Source organism: Musa acuminata, chromosome BXJ2-9 (assembly GCF_036884655.1).
Source record: "Musa acuminata AAA Group cultivar baxijiao chromosome BXJ2-9, Cavendish_Baxijiao_AAA, whole genome shotgun sequence".
In the NCBI taxonomy this organism is placed as follows: domain Eukaryota; kingdom Viridiplantae; phylum Streptophyta; class Magnoliopsida; order Zingiberales; family Musaceae; genus Musa; species Musa acuminata.
This window is the reverse complement of record NC_088346.1, coordinates 4,376,355-4,395,061: the sequence shown is the minus strand read 5'-3', so window position 1 is coordinate 4,395,061 and position 18,707 is coordinate 4,376,355. Positions and strand designations below refer to the sequence as shown.

The window sequence follows — 18,707 nt, the reverse complement described above, 5'->3', positions numbered from 1 at the left end:
GAAGCCCGGCGAGCTCTGACGTAACCCGATCAGCACGACCGACCACCTCGGCAATCCAGAGGGACGCCGAACAAGATCCTCACTCATTCGAACCCGAACCAGCCGCGTCGGCCCCGAGGACACGGCGTAAAGTTGTTACCCGCAATATTTTTGGCGCTAGAAGGAGGGCCGAAAGTCGAGGGATTGGCAGATCGACTCAAACGAACCCGTTGCTGGAGGGTCACACCTGATCGGGGCCACAAGGGATCACCCCTCGAATGACCAACCTCGAGAAGAGCACCCCATCGCGACCTCAGAGCTCCATTGGCGGTTATTCAATGACCTGGGCTGGTTCGCCTGAAGGTGCCCCAGCCGACCCGTCGCCCGTGTCGTCCGAGGCCTTTCAGGACCTCGCTCATCAAATCCGAGCTCTGACGGGTATGGTGCAAACCATGATCCTGCTCATTTCTCATCCGGTGCACCCGCCTGCAATCCAACCACTGCAGCAACAGGAGCCGCACGTTGGGGCCCACACGCCACTTCCGGAGCTCCCCACTTCGCCTTGGGTTCGATCGGCCCCACTTGAGGATCGAGTGATGGCAAACCCGAGCGGCCGCCTGGAACCCGAGGCATTATCTTCGGATTCAACAGACTCCCTGCGAGCCCAGCTACGCTTTGTTAGTCAGCGGCTCAACGAAGTGGAGAATGAGGTTCGCAGGTCAAAGGGAGAGCTCGGGGAGGACGCACAACAAGGGTCTTCGTTCGTGCCTGAGATACAAGATCAAACGGTTCCCCCGAACTTCCGGCTCCCCTCTTTGGACGCATATGACGGCTCCACTGACCCAGCGGACCACGTAGCTGCTTTCCGTGCCCAAATGGCGCTGAATGGAACCTCTGATGCTTTGATGTGCAGGGCATTTCCCACGACCCTGAGGGAGCTAGCCCGCACATGGTACAACGGTCTGAAGACCAGGACGATCGCCTCCTTTGATCAGCTCGTCAAAGACTTCGAGCTTAGCTTCTTGGCCTACGCTCGGCCAAAGTCGTCTGTTGCACTGCTCCTCGGACTCAACCAAAGGGAGGACGAGCCTCTCTCCCATTTTGTGAATCGCTTTACAACACAAATCTGGGGGTTGCCGGACGCTCACCCCTCTCTATTAATGCAGGCGTTTATGATAGGCCTGTGACATTCCAGATTCCTCTAGTCCTTCGTGGAGTGACCCCCCACCACGGTACCAGATATGCTCCAGTGGGCTAACCAGTACATCGTGGCGGAGGCCTAGGTGGCCATGAGGAGGAGCGACTTTTGGCAGCGGGCTCCATAGAAGAAGTCGAGCACCCGCGGTGACTATCCGATGTAGTCCTTGTAAAAGGAATCTAGGCCCTGCCTCAGTCTCTTCCGAGCAGAGGCTCAGTATCTACCTGACCGCCTCCCGGCTCGTGGTTAGCTCCGGCCTAACCCCCTTTTTATCTACATGACTCGATCGCAGACTGCCCGAGTCCACCTCAGTGCGGCCTGCCTGCCTGAGTCATGTCCCTCGGCCGTAGTCTGCCCGAGTCCGCCTCTGCGTGGCCTGCCCGCTTGAGTCGTGCTCCTCGGCTGCATGTTGCCCGAGACCACTACCTCTGTGTGGTCTACCCGCCTAAGTCGTGCTCCTTGGCTGCATGTTGCCCGATACCACTACCTCTGCACGGCCTGCCTGCCTAAGTCGTGCTCCTCGACTGTATGTTGCCCAAGACCACCACCTCTTCGCGGCCTGCCCGCTTGAGTCGTGCTCCTCAATTGCATGTTGCCCGAGACCACTATCTCTACGCGGCCTGCCCGCCCGAGTCGTGCTCCTCGGTTGCATGTTGCCCGAGACCACCACGTCTGCGCGGCCTGCCCGCCTGAGTCGTGCTCCTCGGCTGCATGTTGCCCGAGACCACCACCTCTGCGCGACCTGCCCACCTGAGTCGTGCTCCTCGGCTGCATTTTGCCCGAGACCACCACCTCTGCACAGCCTGCCCGCCTGAGTCGTGCTCCTCGGCTGCATGTTGCCCGAGACCACCACCTCTGTGTGGCCTGCCTGCCTGAGTCGTGCTACTCGGCTGCAAGTTGCCCGAGACCACTACCTCTGTGCGGCCTGAATCACGCTCCCCGGCCGCATACTGCCCAGGGCCACCGCTGCGCATCCAACCCTCCTTAGTTACTAAACTCCACAATTCCCACACCCCTGGTAATGGACCGGCAACAACCCAACATGGATAGTTTCTTAAAGCTGAAGCCATGCCTCGAACCCCCCTTTTACAACAACCGACGCATAGCTTCCTTCGGATGGGGAATATGATGAGGGTAATAATGGCGATAAGACTCGGGTGAAGCCAGCTGATGCCTCGCGCCTTTGTTGACCTGACAGCACCTGGTCAACACGGATCGGAACGTCGACCGAGGCACATCAACATCCTGCTCAGGCTCGATCCTTCACGCCATGCCAACACCGATGTCAGACGCTACCAGGAGTACGAGCCTACCCACTACAAGCGGGCACATCAGGAAACAGTAAGCTTCCCTATAAATACCCTCGCGTTCTGAACGGGAATAGAGGGGGAGAAGGAAAGAGGTAAAAAACCCCTACGACTATCCACTAACTTGATCGTTGGAGGGGTCGGGTTGAGCTCTCCCGACTCGACCTATGTGCAGGGACGAAGACGGAGCTCCTCCCCTCGAACACCCAGGCGAGGAACCTCCATCCCCCGGAGAAGCCCGGCGAGCTCCGATGCAACCTGATCAGCACGACCGACCGCCTCGGCAACCCAGAGGGACGCCGAATAAGACCCTCGCTCGTTCGAACCCGAACCAACCACGTCGGTCCCGAGACCACGGCGTAAAGTTGTTACCCGCAACATCACCGTCTACTGACTCGTCACACTCAGGCGGGCAACTCGGACATGGGACAGATGGTTCATATGAGTAGGTGGCTTATTTCTTATATGATTCGTCTTTTATTTTTTTTCCTATTTAATTTTTATTGGTAATTTTGTGATTTTTTTTCTATTTTAAGACCATTGCCTTCCACACTTAGCTACTTCCGATAGGTGGCTGTACTAGTGGCACGTGTCATCGACGCTCCCCGTTGGCTGTACCTTCTTTTAACGTCACATGCTGTGTCTTCTCTGTTCTCATTCCCCCACTCGATTTGTGGATATTTACACGCCACGCATCTGCGTGGTGGTAGTTACGCCTATCGAGAGGCTCGCATCGCATCGTGCTCATCGATCGATCGTGCCGGGTCGGGTCTCTTCCGCGCATCGCGCGTGGCCCTTCGCCGGCTTCTCGCGGCGGTTCGATCGGGACGGCTCAAGGACGAGCACCTTGTTCTGTGGACCCCTTCGCGGCATTTGTGGGACTCGAGCCGAGCCGAGCCGTGCCGTTCCGAGGTCAGGCGGCGCTCGCCTCAATAAACACACGTATGGATCCTACGTTATCACCTACGCCCTCACCTGAGTGGATTCGGCCGGCACTCCCATTGTCTGTGGGCCCCGCCCGTACCTGCCGGCATAGGTAGTTGAGACAGGTCGGGCAGGAACGAGGAAAAGACGTTATAACGACGTTTCCCACTATAAAAAATAAAAAAAATCGATATTCCAAACTCGAATTAAAAAAAATATCGAAATACTATTTTTTTTTTTTTTACTTTGATTTGGTCATTTAGAACAATGGAATCGCTCCGAAAACAACGTCCACGACATATGACAAAAGTGAGCGAGATTAAACCGATGGGTTGAAGCCAAGAATGGGGATTCTCAAATTGATCGAGCAGATGAATCCTGCCGGCGTGGCTGAGCTTTGGATGGAGGCAAAATTTTTCTCTTAGACTTGGCTCGGAAAAAAGAAAAGCTCGATCGTAATAAACGAAAATGATTCCGCCAATTGACGTGAGCCGAGCCAGCCGAAATGAAAGCCGCTCTGCCTTTACGGGGTGTGAACATATCAAGGGTCCCTTCTTTATATAAGCGGTAGAAATAAGGGCCTTTTTGTTTTCTCGCCAAGAGGAAGAGGAAAACCCCCCACCTTAAAAACATCAAACCGGAAGGGAGAGGGAGAGGGAGAGGGAGAGGAAGGGGAGGAGAAGATGGGGGTGCTAAGGAGCACGGAGAGCTTGGAGGCGGAGATCGAGGAGATGCGGGAGGCGCTGCTGCGGAGCGGCGGAATCGGGAGGGCCCATGTGCGGAAGGCGGGGTCGGGAAGCGTCCGGCGGAGGGCGGACGGCGACGGCGGGGTAGGCGACGAGCGGACGGTGTGCGTCACCGGGGGGATCTCGTTCGTCGGGTTCGCCGTCGTCAACCACCTCCTCGACCGCGGATACACCGTCCGCCTCGCCCTCGAAACCCAGGGTTCGCTTTCTCTCTTCCTCCCATCCCTCGATCCATCTCTCTTTCTCTCACACGCATTACCACCTGATTTATCGATCTTAACCGTCTGATGCTCGTCGATCTCCACGCCGATGCTCTCGATTTTTTTTTTTTTCCCCTTGTTCTTCTCGACTTCCTCTCGACGGGAGACGGAGTTGCTTTAAGATTCGCGAACGTGCCCGATTTGCCGTTGGCGGTACCCTGAGATTGTCATTGTTAGTGTTGCTTTCTTCGACCACTTTGGGCGATAGCTACTCGTCACCTTAATAGTTATCTTGACATTTTCGCAGAATTACGAATTGGAAACACGTATGCCACCAAACGATGCGCTATATTATTTGCCTTTTGTCCAAACAAAACCCCGATGGCAGATGGAGTGGGGTCCATCGTGACTTCCTTGCTGCTGCTGCTGACTACGCTGTGTCTGCTGGTCGCTTGGATTGCAGAGGACATGGACAAGCTGAGGGAGACGGAGATGTTCGGCGAGATGGGCAGGGACGGGGTGTGGGCGGTGATGGCCAGCGTGATGGACTTGGAGAGCTTGTGCCGGGCGTTCGATGGGTGCGTCGGGGTCTTCCACACCTCCAGCGTCGTTGATCCGGGGGGTCTCTCTGGCTACTCGGTGAGCCGCCATCCCTTTTCCTTGTATTACCACATATAATAGAAACTGGGCGTAGTATTTGGCTTCCAAATAACAGCGTATTCACCTACCCATTATATTATCGTATACTTGTGTTGTCATTATCAAGTTGACAAATGCAGCAATTCTTGTATTAGATTTGGATAAGAAGCAACGACTTGTATTGGTTTCTAGTCTGCTTCAATCGTAGTTTGAACACGAACATGGTTTAGACCCTCCTCCATGCCATCCCTAGGCGACCTTGATCTTTCTCCGGATGTCCTCATCTCCTTTGTGAGCGTCCAACTGGGAAAGGAAAGCTTTTGTTTTCATCTTCGTTGGATCAAGCTTGTGGCAGGTAAGGAGGTCACATTCTTTGCATGTGAAACTAATCTTTGTTGTGCTCCTATGAGTCTGCAGAAGCACATGGCCCAAATGGAGGTGAGAGCAGCCGAGCTAGTGGTTGAAGCCTGCGTGAGAACCCAATCGGTCAGAAGATGCGTCTTCACCTCCTCGCTTCTGGCTTGCGTTTGGCGAGAGAACAGCACTCCTCGAAGTAGCCGTCGCCCCACCATCGTGGACGAGAACTGCTGGAGCGATCAGAGAGTGTGTCGTGATAAAAAGGTGAGAGACTTGCACAAAGATAATTGATTCTCTCCGGTCTCTATCGAACGCTTGCCAATTCAACCTTCACAAAAAAGGGCCACGAAACTCTCGTTGGTTCCTTTCGAGCATGAGGGGGCTCCGATCAACTGTTCCATTCAGATCAGAAGCTATTTGTTAGAACACAATCTGCCACCTGAATAGATCTTCTTTTGAACAATGGCAGCTATGGTTTGCGCTGGGCAAGACAATGGCAGAGAAAGCGGCATGGAGGGCGGCACGTGGGAGAGATGTGAAGCTGGTGACCGTATGCCCCGCCCTCGTCACCGGACCTGGTTTCCTTCGTCGCAACTCCACCAGCTCCATCGCCTACCTCAAAGGCCAGAGGCCACTCCCTCGCCCATCTCACTGTCGCCTTCTAGGATCCTACATCTCATTCCTTGGAAATGCCTGCAGGAGCTCAAGATATGCTCACGGAGGGACTGCTCGCCACCACCGACGTGGAGAAGGTAGCCGAGGCTCACGTAGCTGTGTACGAGGCAATGAGCAGCACCGCTTGTGGGCGATACATCTGCTACGATCATGTCATCCGAAGCGGCGAAGAGGCCGCCGAACTAGAGCGGCAGCTGGGTCTTCCGAACAGGGTATCCAGGGACGCCCACGCCGATTGCCCGACATGGGTGGAGCTCTCCAACCGGAAGCTCTCAAGGCTATCCTCTTCCAGGAGGAGGAGGTGTACATACGATATCTACTCGATCTCGCAGGAGTAGTAGGCCTACACATTGTGTACATTCCGGGAGAAGCACATTCGAATACCTGATAGGCTCATGAATGCACCGAGTGTGCCATGTGTGATTACTGGTGCTCGAAACCTTTGAACAGATAACTCTGCTACGATATCAAAGACGTGGAGACTTAAAGACTCGAGACTTCAAAAGAGTTGCGTGGATTCCATTACATATATAACACTACTTCAGGAGGAATTAGAGAGGAATCGGTGCCCTCCGGTCGTCTATCAAGCCTGATGTTTGGCAGGGGTATTTTCGGCACTCCGGCCTACGTGTCTTCCCTAATTGCCCCTCCCCTGAATTCCCGAGAATGACAACCAAACCCCCAGTGCCCGATCTGATACAGCTCCATCCACACCTTATCAGCGTCAGATCGTTGACCTCCTTGGCCATTCTCCCCCACCGTCGCTCCAACGTCAGCCCACCGCTTCATCTTCTCCGAGCTCTTCGCTTCCCTTCCCTCGACCACCACCTCCCCCCTCATCCTCTCTACTCCTCCCTCATCTCTCACCCTTCGTCTTCGCGAAGCCCCCTCTCTCCTCTTCAGCATCCCCAAGCATCTCCTCGACACCGCCCAGGGGACCTTCACCAAGGCCAAGGCGAGCACGTCGACCACCGCGCAGGGACAGCAGCCCAGCGCGACGCAGTCGGCGACCATGACCGCGGCGCACGACCGGCACGACGCGCCGCTGCACTCCACGTCGTCTCCGGCCTCGTCGGGCGACGCGAAGCGCAGCCTCCTCGGGGCCTCGCTCTTCGACCTCCCCATCCGTCCACCTGATTCCAAGAGAAGAGACGAGGACGACGCAAGCTGGTTCGACGTGGACTAAATGGCGGCCTGCGCGCGGTGTTCCAGATATAGACGTCAGGAGGTGCATGCATTATAGCGTACATGATCCCATCCCCATGATATTGCCATGGAAGGGAAACATGTCGAGTAGGTTAACACAACCCCTCATTGACAGCACTGTCATCACCATCGTCCCCACACAGGTTGGTGCCACTTGGGAGTAGGTGCTGCAGTCCCAATGCTTGCAAGAGAAAAGCTATCGAGCTGGTGACTGCAGCAGCGACTGCGGGAAGAGTACCCATCTGAGAAATGGAGCTAAAAGCGATAGCCTAAGACAAGGCATGCAGTGTCACCATTGAGGCAAAGCTGCAGTCTGAAGTCTGCAGAAAGTGTAGACTTAATCCGGTATACGGTGATCATATATTTGGTAGGGAACAGGTGAGTCTGATGAATCGATTATGGGAATGGATTTGATGTGTCGTACGTTAAGCACACGGTTTGAGGTCACTCGAGTCCTACATAGCATGTCCTGTTCTTATCATCAAGATGAAAAGGGGAAAGAAAGGCTTTGACAGTCCCATGGATTCAAACAAATGGTAAAAGCCTTCCTTATCCCTTCAATCCAGTGCTCCACTCTTGTCAAGTCGGCCCTACACGCTAAAATGGAGCAAAGAAGAGCTTGTGGAGAGAGGAGGAAACAAAAGGTGGTGTCAACCTGTTTCATGCAAGTCCCAGTTTTGATCGAATGTGTCATGTCTTCCTTTCTTTTCTTCTAGATCGATCAGACCAGGCAAATCAAATAGATTCATTCGAAGCGTGCAGCAAGGTGTCTTTTGTCCCATGATCGGACAAGTTCATCGAGGCCATGCATTGTATGTATCACTAATTTCTCATATAATATTGTTTATATCTCGTGCAATGAATCGAGCCATATACGATCGCACGCTTTATGATTCGTGGAAAGGCCCACATCAACTCGTTGGATGACGAGATGGGACAACACCGGAGTGTAACGAGAGGATGATGGTATGTGGACGCTGACCCGATTCGATGAAATCGCGCTGTTGCGGTGAGCTCGAGTCGGATCAGATCGCATAGGAAGAACGAGTCGAAAGGGGGAGTGCTTCTCTCCTTCTCCTTCTTCTTCTCCCTGTGATAGAGAGATCAGATCGCATAGGAAGAACGAGTCGAAAGGGGGAGTGCTTCTCTCCTTCTCCTTCTTCTTCTTCTTCTCCCAGTGATAGAGAGATCGATCTTATCAGCGCATGCGTACACAGGGGGAGAGTGGCGACGTGGAATTCATGAAAGAGGTACAGTATGATGGGTGAATCGTGTCCTCTTGACTCGGTGAATCGTGTTCTCCGGTGTCTTGATGACGTGGATGTGAACGAATGGATTCGAGAGGCAACAAATGCGAGACTGTAGATTGTAGAGGACAGGTGGAAATTTAATTTGTATTTATTTATTTATTTTGACGGAAGGATTTCGATGTTTGTTGATTAAGGGCAGATCTGAGTTCGACCTTCGTGGGTCCGTGCTTTCAGAATGTGGGGTCGACAGGCTCTCAGCCAATGGGAAACGACTGTTTCGTATTTAATCGCCCGGCCGAGACACTGAATCTTTTTGGTTTTTGTGTTTGAGTGCTGCTGAGGGAAGAGTGTGGATGAATGGCTGTGATGAGGCGGCAGTTTTATTCTCACACGTACTCTCATATTCAATTGAATGAATTATATATATATATATATATATATATATATATATATATATATATATATATATATATAAACATGCACGAAGATTTTTTTATGAATTTTAATTTATGAAATATTATTGAGTTTGGTTTTTTAAAATCTTTTAAAATTATTTTTTAAAAAAAATATTTTTTTCTTATAAAAAACATGAATGGTTTGCCTCTGCCCCTCTCATTTCGTAAAGACTAAATTACTATAAATTAATTTATTTATTTTTTATATTTAATTTTATTCTTTTTTACTTATAATTTTAACTTGATCATATTTTCAAAATATATTTATTTATGGATCGAGTTTTAAAATTAATTAAAAATAATATTATACTAATTCATCTCTTTGTGTTATTAAGATTCTAACAATGAGTATCAAAACCACGTTCTTTTATTTTGATTAATATCTAAGAAAAAATAAATAATATTTTTAAGTAATTAAGAAAGATACTTTCTCACACATACTCTCATATTCAATTGAATAAATTATATATATTAAAAAACATGAATATTTTTTTTATTCTTTAAATTTATAAAATATTATTGAGTTTAATTTTTAAAAATCTTTTAAAATAATTTTAAAAAAAGTATTTTTCTTAAATGCTAAAACTAAACTATAAGTGTTGTATTTTGTACATTATATAAAAATAAATTTAATTAATTTTATACCTATCATACTGTACGTGATATATAACGGTACAAATTGAATTAAAAAATTAAATTAATTTTTAATTCATAATTATAAATTATTTAAAATAAAACCAAATAAATATATTAATATTATGTATATCCATTTTATAAATGTTGTTAATAGATTAAAAGCTCTTGGTAAAAACTATACTAATCTTAATCTCTTACTAAAAGTTGAGATTTAAAGATAACGATATTATGATGTAATATATTCAATCTTAACTTTAGATAACACGATAACATTTTACTTATTATATAATCAAGAAATAAATATATGACTTAGGAACTAACAAGTATGCGTGTAATGCGTGTAATAAATATATTCAGTTAATTTCGTTAACCTAAACCATCGATTTAAATTAACAATAATATACCCATCAAATATCTATAAATCAATCTTTCTCCTAGCTCATACGAGACTAATCAGAATATTATAAACTCCCCTCACTTAAGGACTTGATGCACTTGTCAAGACTCAACATAATTTAGATTAGACCTTTATAAGTTAAATTTTCTCTTACTCCCTCGCTTGACATCCTCGTCAAAACCTAACATAACCTAGATCAAACCCACCATAATGTATATGAGACATAACCCAATGATAATTCCTCATTATGACATATCTTAGGACCCATTCACTAATAGTCATTTCCTACTCAATCTTCACATCATGCCTCAATACTAGATCGACCCTAATATCAATTATCATGGGATAATCAACATGTTAACTTCATCGAGTCTAAATTACTAGTTCAAGATGCTTAAATCAAAATTAATAATAATATACTTATCAAATCTTTATAAATCAATCTTTGTCTTATAAATCGAAGTGTTACATTACCGACTACGAAATGAGTTTGTATGATAAAGAAGTCGATCATGCACAAAAGAAAATGCATTTGCTAACATGATCTGCAATTACTATCATGAAGTGAGACCTCAAAAGTCTAACGACTTCCACACACACGCACACAAATACTGCACACTTTTCAAGATTACATGATCTCAACAAACTCAAAGACAAACTTTGGCAAACAATAACAGCAAACAATCATCTGAAAAATAATTCTACCTTAGTCTCGTCACATCCATATCATAAATAAAAGGATCTAGCAGTTTAATGAAACTGATATGCATACTTCTTTTCAAGATTGCACGATCTCAACATTCTCAAAGACAAACTTTAGTCATCCGAGAAGTAATTCTACCTTAGTCTCCATCAAATCCATATCATGAATCAGAGGATCTAGCAGTTGATATATCACTAAAAGTCACATTAATGAAACTGATATGGCATCTTGAATGAATCAGCCTTACAAGAGTATTAAATGGAGAAATTGTTTAAATTAATCAATTAATCTCATACGAAATTGTTGAAAAATATTTCAAATCCTAATCATTACAAGGGCTGACATAATCAAATTCATCAGGTGCTCTATCCTTTTGAAAGAATAATAAAAAATTATGCACATGGAATATAATTGCCTTAGTAGTATACAAAGCAATAGCAATATGAGACACATAATATCAACACATCATAGGCAAAAATACTGCATGCTTTATCGCATCATTCTCAAGGCATTGCTACCATCCGACTTTTGTGTGAATCAATATAACAGATATTGAAAAATCCAATAACATGTTCACCACTAAACAGAAGTCAGATCTGAGACATAGAAGAAGAATGTGGATTAGCTATGTGATTACATGGAGATAATCATGGCAAATATTTGCAGGCCCATATTACTAGATGCTGGCATCGAAGTCCAATAATCATTTTCTAGTCACTTAAAGTAGAAAATTAAATGCTGGAAGAAGTTCTCGTGCCAGAAGATTTATACAAAAATATGCAACCTTAGATTACACTTTATTAACTCATGACATTTCAAAGAAACTATATTGTGTATGAACTAAATACCAAGCCTAGGTTAATCCCCTGTGAGAGATGGAAGGCCACTGCACCATATTCCTTATACAGACTCATAAAAGAGATATAGAAGTTCTAGGAATGGATAAATGTGACCTGTAACATGCACAGTAGCCTCCAGCAGCAACTCATATCTAAGGGCATTTGAAGTTATCAACAAAAAACAAATGAATTTTGGTGTCATATTATAACATGAACTGCCCACCAGCTAGTTCTGGACTTGTATCCTGATGATCAAGAAGGCTTAAATCGATAGGTAAATTTCTCAGTGAAAATACCAAAAGAAAGCTCCCATAATTACATCAATATATGTAGTGAATGTTGTAAGCCAACATAGACAGTCTATGTGCTCTCAAACCAGTCTACAGTGTCATAATTATAAAAACCGTAGAGTAGAGGATGAGGAGACGTATGATTATGCAAACAAAAATTAAGTACTAACAGAAGGTCCAGTAAGAAGCTTATCAACCTTCTTCAGAAGGCCATCCATCTCATCCACTAGATTATCTGTTATCTCTGGCCTCAACATGTTGGAAGATCCTACATCTTTCTCAGCTTCCACGAATTCAGTAAGCTTAGAAATCATCCTCTCAAGGCTCTTCCTTATGTATGGAAGGGGAGTTTTCAGAACGGTGGATGTTCGCAATTGAGAGCTTATATTTCCTGAAAAGTAATGCAGCTCTTGTTTTGTGACCGAAGATTCCAAGGATCCACTACCATCTAAATTTTTTAAGGCCTTCTCTGCATCCATGCCTCTCTTAAACGCAACACGAATGCAATGAGAACCTTGCAAAATTTCTGTATCAGACTTGTCTACAGGCCCATATATACTGAATCTTGAGATAATATCACCTTTAGATGGCAAAGCAGTTCCAGGGGCAAATTTCAGCAGCAGATAAGCAGGAGTTTCATAGTTAGTTTCCTCTTTCTTTTTCTTTGATCTATCTTCTTCAGAAGAACTTGTGGGTTTGTGTTCCATCTCTGAAGCTGATTCAGGTTTACTGCCACCATTACCCTTGGTCCTCCTACCCAATTTATTAGGTTCAGCTTGACCAGCAAATCCAGCACCAGAATCTAATCGAGTTTCAGTATCAGATGTATCATTGCCCTTGTTTGTTCTCTTCCTCAATTTACTTCCTTCCGCATTACCACTGAGTTCATGATGCAAATCAAATTTAATTTTAGCACTAACACTATTTCCTTTGCTCATTTTCCTTTCCTGGGCATAGTTAACTAGTTTTGTGCCATTTGCACTACTATTTTCTGTGGCCATTGAGATTTCAGTACCAGCTTCACCATCACCATGCTTTATCTTCCTCCTCTTTTGAACTTTTCCTGATTCAGTTGGAATATGGCCGTTTGGAGTCTTATCACCAACCAAATTCAGTCTCTTATTCTTCTTCGCATCAGTACCATCAATTCCTGAACTATTATTCATGTAGGCCTCCGTAGACCGTTCACCATTGCTACCCAAATCATCGAGGAACTTTTGGTAACTATGGAAGTCAGAACCATCTGAGTAAACAAAACTTCTAAACTTATCTAAGAAGTCCCTGACAACATTGGCTGATTGGTTCCATTTCCTAGACAAAGGGTCCATAGCTGCTGAGAGGAACACTGATAGGATGCCACTAGTGGAACTCCTATCATGATTAGATGCAGAACCAGTCTTACCAGCTTCCTTTTTCGAAGCCTGATTAATGTTCACTATATTTTGAGGGGACCCAGTAAAGGATGATTGAGAAACTTCAGCACCTCTGTTCAGACTTTCTGTTGGCTCATAGTTGAATGAAACTGGGCGCTTATGATATGCACTTATATAAGTGTAGGGAGGTGATAGGTACTTGCTTCTTTTGCGTTCCCGTCCACTGGACCTTGTCTCTTGTTCAGCTACAACACCATCATTCTTCACACCAGAGCTCTGGTTTTTCTCACCCTTGCTTGCTTGTTTATCAGTTGACAATGAGGGATCAGGTTTGTCCATGAAGATAGCTTTCTCCTCTTGAACCCTAAGTACACCATTTCCAACCTCAGAGCTTTTGCTTTTCTCGCCCTTCTTCTTTTGCTCTTGGGAATCTGATGATGACGACGGACTCGACTCATGAAAGCTAGCAGCTTTCACCATACTACGATGAGGTTCTGCTATTTCGGAACCTTTATCTGCAATGAGTTCAGCAATACTTCTTTCCTTCTTCTGCTGTGAGACCTCTGAAGTCCCTGGCCCTCTCCCTGCCCTGTTAAATCCGACTTCGGATTCCATTTCAGTGTCGTCAGAAGCGGGACCATGCAGCGGATCATCCCGATAATCCTTCTCCAGAAGGTCGGCTGGACACTGTGTCACGCGTCGAAGAGTCAATGCCCAGCACCGCAGCAACACAACCTCAAGCATATCAGTACCCAAAACATCGAGAGCAGCATCGAGTAGTCGCTCATGGAACTGGGCAGGCGAATACTTAGCGACTGAGCGTTTGCCAACCCCTTGCGCGACCTCAGAATTCGAATCCGGCGAACAGTAGCAAGACATCTCCGACCCTAACTGCTTCTCCGTCTCGACCAAGGCATCCTTGACAGCATACACAAAGCTAGTGGAACTACTCTGCTTCATCATCTGCCGGAATTGTTCCTCAAACGGCTTCAGCTGAGACGGTTCGAACCAAGCAACGGCGGCATCGCCAAAGGGAGCAACGAGGACGGACTGACCCCCGCCATGTCTCTTGACCTCGCCGGCGTGCAAAGTCGGATCGAGGACCTTCCCTGGCCACCAAGCGCGGATCTTGAACTTGGCCCAAACCAGATCCCCAGCTCGAAACGAGCCCCTCCCAGCTCCTCCTCCTCCTCCTCCCGCCGTTTCAGGAAGTGGGGCTGCGGCCATCGATCGCTTCTCGGTGTCGGTGGAAACCCTATCCCCGACGCGGCGTCGAGTTCTGGCAAGGAGAAGCTCCGCCGAGACCGTGGGTTCGGCCGCTTGCCGGCGTCGCTTGGTTGCTGGCGCGTCTGGTGGCTTCGCGACGGCCGGAGGATCCTCCGCCAGGGTGTCTGGGTCTTCCATCAGCGAATCTTCTGGCGAGAAATTGACCTATGAACACGCTACAATGTGGGCAAAGGGCGAGAGAGAGAAAGAGAGAGAGAGGAATAGAAGAGATTGGGAGTGAAGAGGGGGGCGGTGCGCAATTGCGTTTGAGAGTTTAGATAAACCCTCGAGTCAGGCCTCGCCAGGGGACCCACGTTCTGGTGGATGGGGAAGATGGAATGACAAGTCCGATGGGATTAGAGGGTGCATAAGCGGGCCGCGTTCGGGGGGGACGGAAGTTTACGCCCACTTTTTCTTCCGGAAAGTGTTGAGACCAAATGAAGGTGGACGTGGGCCTCGGACGGCATCCAGAAGTGGTGACATCTCCACGTGGCAGAATTGCGACCCATAACTATAAAAAGTTGGGGATCAGGCGAGCCTGCTGCGGAGCGCCGGGCACCCGCCGGCTTCTTGCGCCAGTCATCTGCGCGCACCTGTCTCGATCACGTAGAAGTTGGAATGGCCCGTAATCTATTCGTTTCAAGAATGAAAAAGAAGTATACTGAGAGCAAAAGAACATAGCGAAAAGATGCATATCATATTTTAGATCTGAGCAATGATATTACACCAAATAAATCAGCAGCGCAGCAGATGGGTGCATTTGGTGAAGAGGCAGCGCAACGCCACACGCAGACGAAAAGGTTGTAATGCTTCACATGGCAAGAATATGATTCTTTAAAAAGGCAACACCTTGTTCTGCCAAAGAATAAAAACCCCTGATATGATACCCAAGTTGTATGACAACAGATCCCAGAAGCAAAGCATTACACATACATCTGGAAAACTCCAGCTCGAAAAAGAAAAAGGAAAGCAAGAAGAAGACAACAACAACAAAAAAAACTTTCACGACAATTGAGTTCTTCAGGTTCTCTAGCTGCCATTTGTAAGTGAACTGCTCTTGCTTGATTGAATGTATCCTGGAAAAAGAAGAATACTCTGTCAGGCCTCAAAGAGTGTATGTATAATAAACCAAACACTGCTGGTGTCCAGATTTGAAAGCAAAAAAACAATCAAAATTCTCATTGCTGAAGCCGTCAAATAGGATAAAGTTAGGAGTAGAATCCTGGGATCGAATCACATATTCACAACTTATCCTTTACATAAATAAAATTCTCGCTGTTCTCGGTGTAGTCATATGCATAGCAAGAAAGCTACTTTACACACCAAAAAAGACAACAGTATCTTGAACCTGTAGATTTTTGTTTGCAACTTCCGGATCCAGAACAACCTCGCCAAATATGTTTGTTAGGGAGGCGTATCATATGGATTGAAAGCAAAAAATATCCATATTATCTAGACTGGTTAGGGGGCATAGGACTCCCTTTGCACACTTCACAAGGGGTCTTCAAAACAATTCAACTTGGCTATGTTGGAAATATCCAGAGGGAGATTAATCAGGAAGAAACAGATTGTCAAGTAAAACTACTCATCAAAGTAGTTGTTCCAACTCATTGATCTCTCAGCAAAAGATTTTTCAGCAATCAAGGTCTATTAGAAACTTTAAATTCTTTTCCCAAGTGGAGAATTAATCAGTATCTTACAATGGAAAGTTCTCCAATATGTCCAAGCATATAAATAAATCCAGGCCATCTCTATATTCATTTAATGGAATTCCAACCAAATGATTATTCCCAGAGTTGACACGACCATCAGCACTAAACAAGACAAACATTTTAAGGTTATCCAAATTCATTAGAGGACAGGCATACAGCTTTTCTTCTTTACCTTAGGGACAATATCCACTCTGAAGTCTGTTCATCAAAGCCGATTGTCATGTAATATAAGGTCAGCTTTCTTTATGCACTCAACAGAAGAATGAGACGATTTAGTACAGTCAAAAGAACTTGTAAGAAACAAAAGTTCTTGACTTCAGTGTTAAATTCCAATCTAAACTCCATAAGCCCCGCCAAACACTCTTGAAAGCATGAGGCGGTGAACGTAGCTTGCGTCTTTGGCATGCAATCCAACATTATTAACTAATTTTCATTTAAAACCACATTATATCTTTAAACATCTAGTTCATTTAGAGTTTATAAAAAATAAGAATTCTTATACAAGATGTAAAGCAAAGCAAGGGCATCACCAGAATCTGTTTGCCAAATTTTAAGGTTTACAAAGATGCAGGACTATTACTTGTAATGCAACTACATTTTCCCTTCCAAAACATGTCCTCTTCAAGATTTTAAGCATATTAGACAGCTTAAAGTATGTAACAAGATGAAGGGAAAAAATTATTTTCAAATATTAATTCTAAATAGATTCATCAAGCAACCATGTAAACTATAGATAAAGTATGCAACATTACACTCAAAAGGAGCTAACATCAAAGATGACTTCTAAACAGATTCATCAAACCACCATGTAATCTATACTGGCTTTGATATAGAACACAATAGACACAAGATAAAAAAAAGAGCCGAAATTGTCAGCCACGATGAACATAAAATGATATACTTGCAACTACAAATAAGTATACTTGCAAATTATAATTGAAACTTACCAAAAACTAAGGGATGCAAATTATGAAACTCAAAAGACCAGAGGGAAAGCTATGATATAATATAGCGAGATTAGTTCAAATTAATTGAATAATTACTCAAAATGACGGTACTAAATTACTCATATAACATAAAGACAAGAATGAAGAGCGGTGAAAAGTAAAATCCCTACAATCACTAAACAGAGTATAAGAATTCATGACTAAATTCAAAATAAAAGAGTTTAAATACATAATGAGAGGAGAAGCATAAGTTGTACAACCCTAGCCATGGAATTCTTCGCATCCTCTGTTCAATCCAGGGTTCACACGATGGAGATCTTCGCTCCGACTTCCTCGAGCTGCTTCTTGGCCTCCTCTGCCTCCTCCTTCGACACGGCCTCCTTGAACTTCTTCGGCAGGCCCTCGATCAAATCCTTGGCCTCCTTGAGCGGCAGGTTCGTCAGCGCCCGGACCACCTTGATGGTGGCGATCCTGGCGTTGCTGGGGACGCCCTCGATGACCACGTCGAACTCCGTCTTCTCCTCCACGGCAGCGGGGGCCGCTTCGGCGGCGGCTCCGGGAGCGACGGCGACGGCGGCGGGGGCGAAGGCGGCGGCGGAGACGCCGAGGCGGTCCTGGAGGTAGTCGACGAGGCCGCGGGCCTCCTCGAGGGTGAGGCCCGCGATCTTGCTACCCAGCTCCTCGATCTTGGGGGATACGGCGGCGGGAGGGGAAAGGGAGACGGCGGCAAGGCGGAGAGAGCGGAGAGGGAAGAGTTGGGAAGGGTACTTTAGGGTTTGGGATGGGGCGGAGGAAGAGATGGGGAAGCCGGAGGAGGCGATGTAGTAGGAGGCAGTGAGGGAGAGAGCAGCCGCCATTCCCTTGTGCTTTCGGAGCGAGAGAGATCAGAAGAAGCGGGAGACGAAGCGGATCAGGCACGGCAACAGCAGCAGCAGCAGCTTCGTTTTCTGGAAGACATAAGTCACCGACTCAAACTCGGGTGGTATTGAACCGGAGCGGCTCAGGCACTACCCGGTTTGAGTCGGGTTAAGACCGGCTCACACGCTCGATTTGAATCGGGATCTTTATGGTCTAACCCAACCTTAGTCAGCATCCAACCCAATCCCGATTCAATAGCATTACAGACCATGTCACGTACATCATAAAATACTGATAACAGATGTATACTCTATACTCAGCTGCCTCAATCCAAACTTAACCCTTTCATCCCTTTAGATGAATCAATTGGGCCAAGAATCACCATTCATCAAATCCACTAATCTCAACATTATAGTTTGTCTTGTGGGCTGGACGTTGACTAGACTATGCTTGTCTATACGTACGGCTTCGTTCACAGTGGATTGGATGTTTCTTGTGGACCGGAAGAATGGTGATGGAAGTGCTTTGGATGATTCTTTTAGGACTCTCGAAGTACCAACCAACCAAACCATAGATTTGAAGCACATGCCAAGAAATGGCAGCCACGAATCCGCTGTTTCTTCTCTTTCCAAGTCACTCTCAAGTACCGTCCTCGAGCCTCACCGAACCTATGGTCTCATCTCATTCCAACTCACAGTCCATTGATGGCGTCCTTGGTTCTCTCAGCGGAACAAACGTGATGCAAATATC

General features: G+C 46.3%; 4 protein-coding genes across 6 annotated transcripts; 1 reads left to right on the top strand and 3 right to left on the bottom strand.

Annotated features, from left to right (window-relative positions):
• Nucleotides 1-4,018: 4,018 nt before the first annotated feature.
• LOC135585797 (cinnamoyl-CoA reductase-like SNL6) lies at nt 4,019-6,520 on the top strand. Of its 3 annotated transcripts, none has more exons than XM_009418281.3 (5): nt 4,024-4,353; nt 4,818-4,993; nt 5,411-5,614; nt 5,820-5,973; nt 6,050-6,520. In XM_009418281.3, the coding sequence occupies exons 1-5, from the start codon at nt 4,092-4,094 to the stop codon at nt 6,361-6,363; spliced, it is 1,110 nt and encodes a 369-aa protein (XP_009416556.2). In that variant the 5' UTR covers nt 4,024-4,091; the 3' UTR covers nt 6,364-6,520. The 3 variants fall into 3 exon arrangements, with proteins under 3 accessions (XP_064980771.1, XP_009416556.2, XP_064980772.1); XM_065124700.1 differs by adding an exon at nt 4,662-4,680 and having other exon boundaries at nt 4,213-4,353; nt 5,820-6,520; XM_065124699.1 differs by having other exon boundaries at nt 4,019-4,353; nt 5,820-6,520.
• A 129-nt stretch (nt 6,521-6,649) lies between these two features.
• Nucleotides 6,650-7,150, bottom strand: LOC135623985 (uncharacterized). The gene has a single exon (XM_065127457.1). The coding sequence runs from the start codon at nt 7,148-7,150 to the stop codon at nt 6,650-6,652; it is 501 nt and encodes a 166-aa protein (XP_064983529.1).
• A 4,630-nt stretch (nt 7,151-11,780) lies between these two features.
• Nucleotides 11,781-14,704, bottom strand: LOC103997294 (PWWP domain-containing protein 3). Its single transcript, XM_009418460.3, has one exon. It carries the CDS (start codon nt 14,576-14,578, stop codon nt 11,960-11,962), a length of 2,619 nt encoding a protein of 872 aa, XP_009416735.2. The 5' UTR covers nt 14,579-14,704; the 3' UTR covers nt 11,781-11,959.
• Nucleotides 14,705-15,256: 552 nt separating this feature from the next.
• Nucleotides 15,257-18,047, bottom strand: LOC135622669 (large ribosomal subunit protein bL12c-like). Its single transcript, XM_065124698.1, has 2 exons — nt 17,360-18,047; nt 15,257-15,516 (listed from the first exon to the last, which is right to left on the bottom strand). Exon 1 carries the CDS (start codon nt 17,954-17,956, stop codon nt 17,402-17,404), a length of 555 nt encoding a protein of 184 aa, XP_064980770.1. The 5' UTR covers nt 17,957-18,047; the 3' UTR covers nt 15,257-15,516; nt 17,360-17,401.
• Between the last annotated feature and the right edge of the window lie 660 nt (nt 18,048-18,707).

Coding starts and splice junctions, on each gene's coding strand:
- LOC135585797 (XM_065124699.1), top strand. CDS start 4,092: ATGGGGGTGCTAAGGAGCACGGAGAGCTTGGAGGCGGAGATCGAGGAG. Junction 4,994..5,410: donor GGGGTCTCTCTGGCTACTCG/GTGAGCCGCCAT, acceptor ATGAGTCTGCAG/AAGCACATGGCCCAAATGGA. Junction 5,615..5,819: donor GAGTGTGTCGTGATAAAAAG/GTGAGAGACTTG, acceptor GAACAATGGCAG/CTATGGTTTGCGCTGGGCAA.
- LOC135623985 (XM_065127457.1), bottom strand. CDS start 7,150: ATGGGGAGGTCGAAGAGCGAGGCCCCGAGGAGGCTGCGCTTCGCGTCG.
- LOC103997294 (XM_009418460.3), bottom strand. CDS start 14,578: ATGGAAGACCCAGACACCCTGGCGGAGGATCCTCCGGCCGTCGCGAAG.
- LOC135622669 (XM_065124698.1), bottom strand. CDS start 17,956: ATGGCGGCTGCTCTCTCCCTCACTGCCTCCTACTACATCGCCTCCTCC.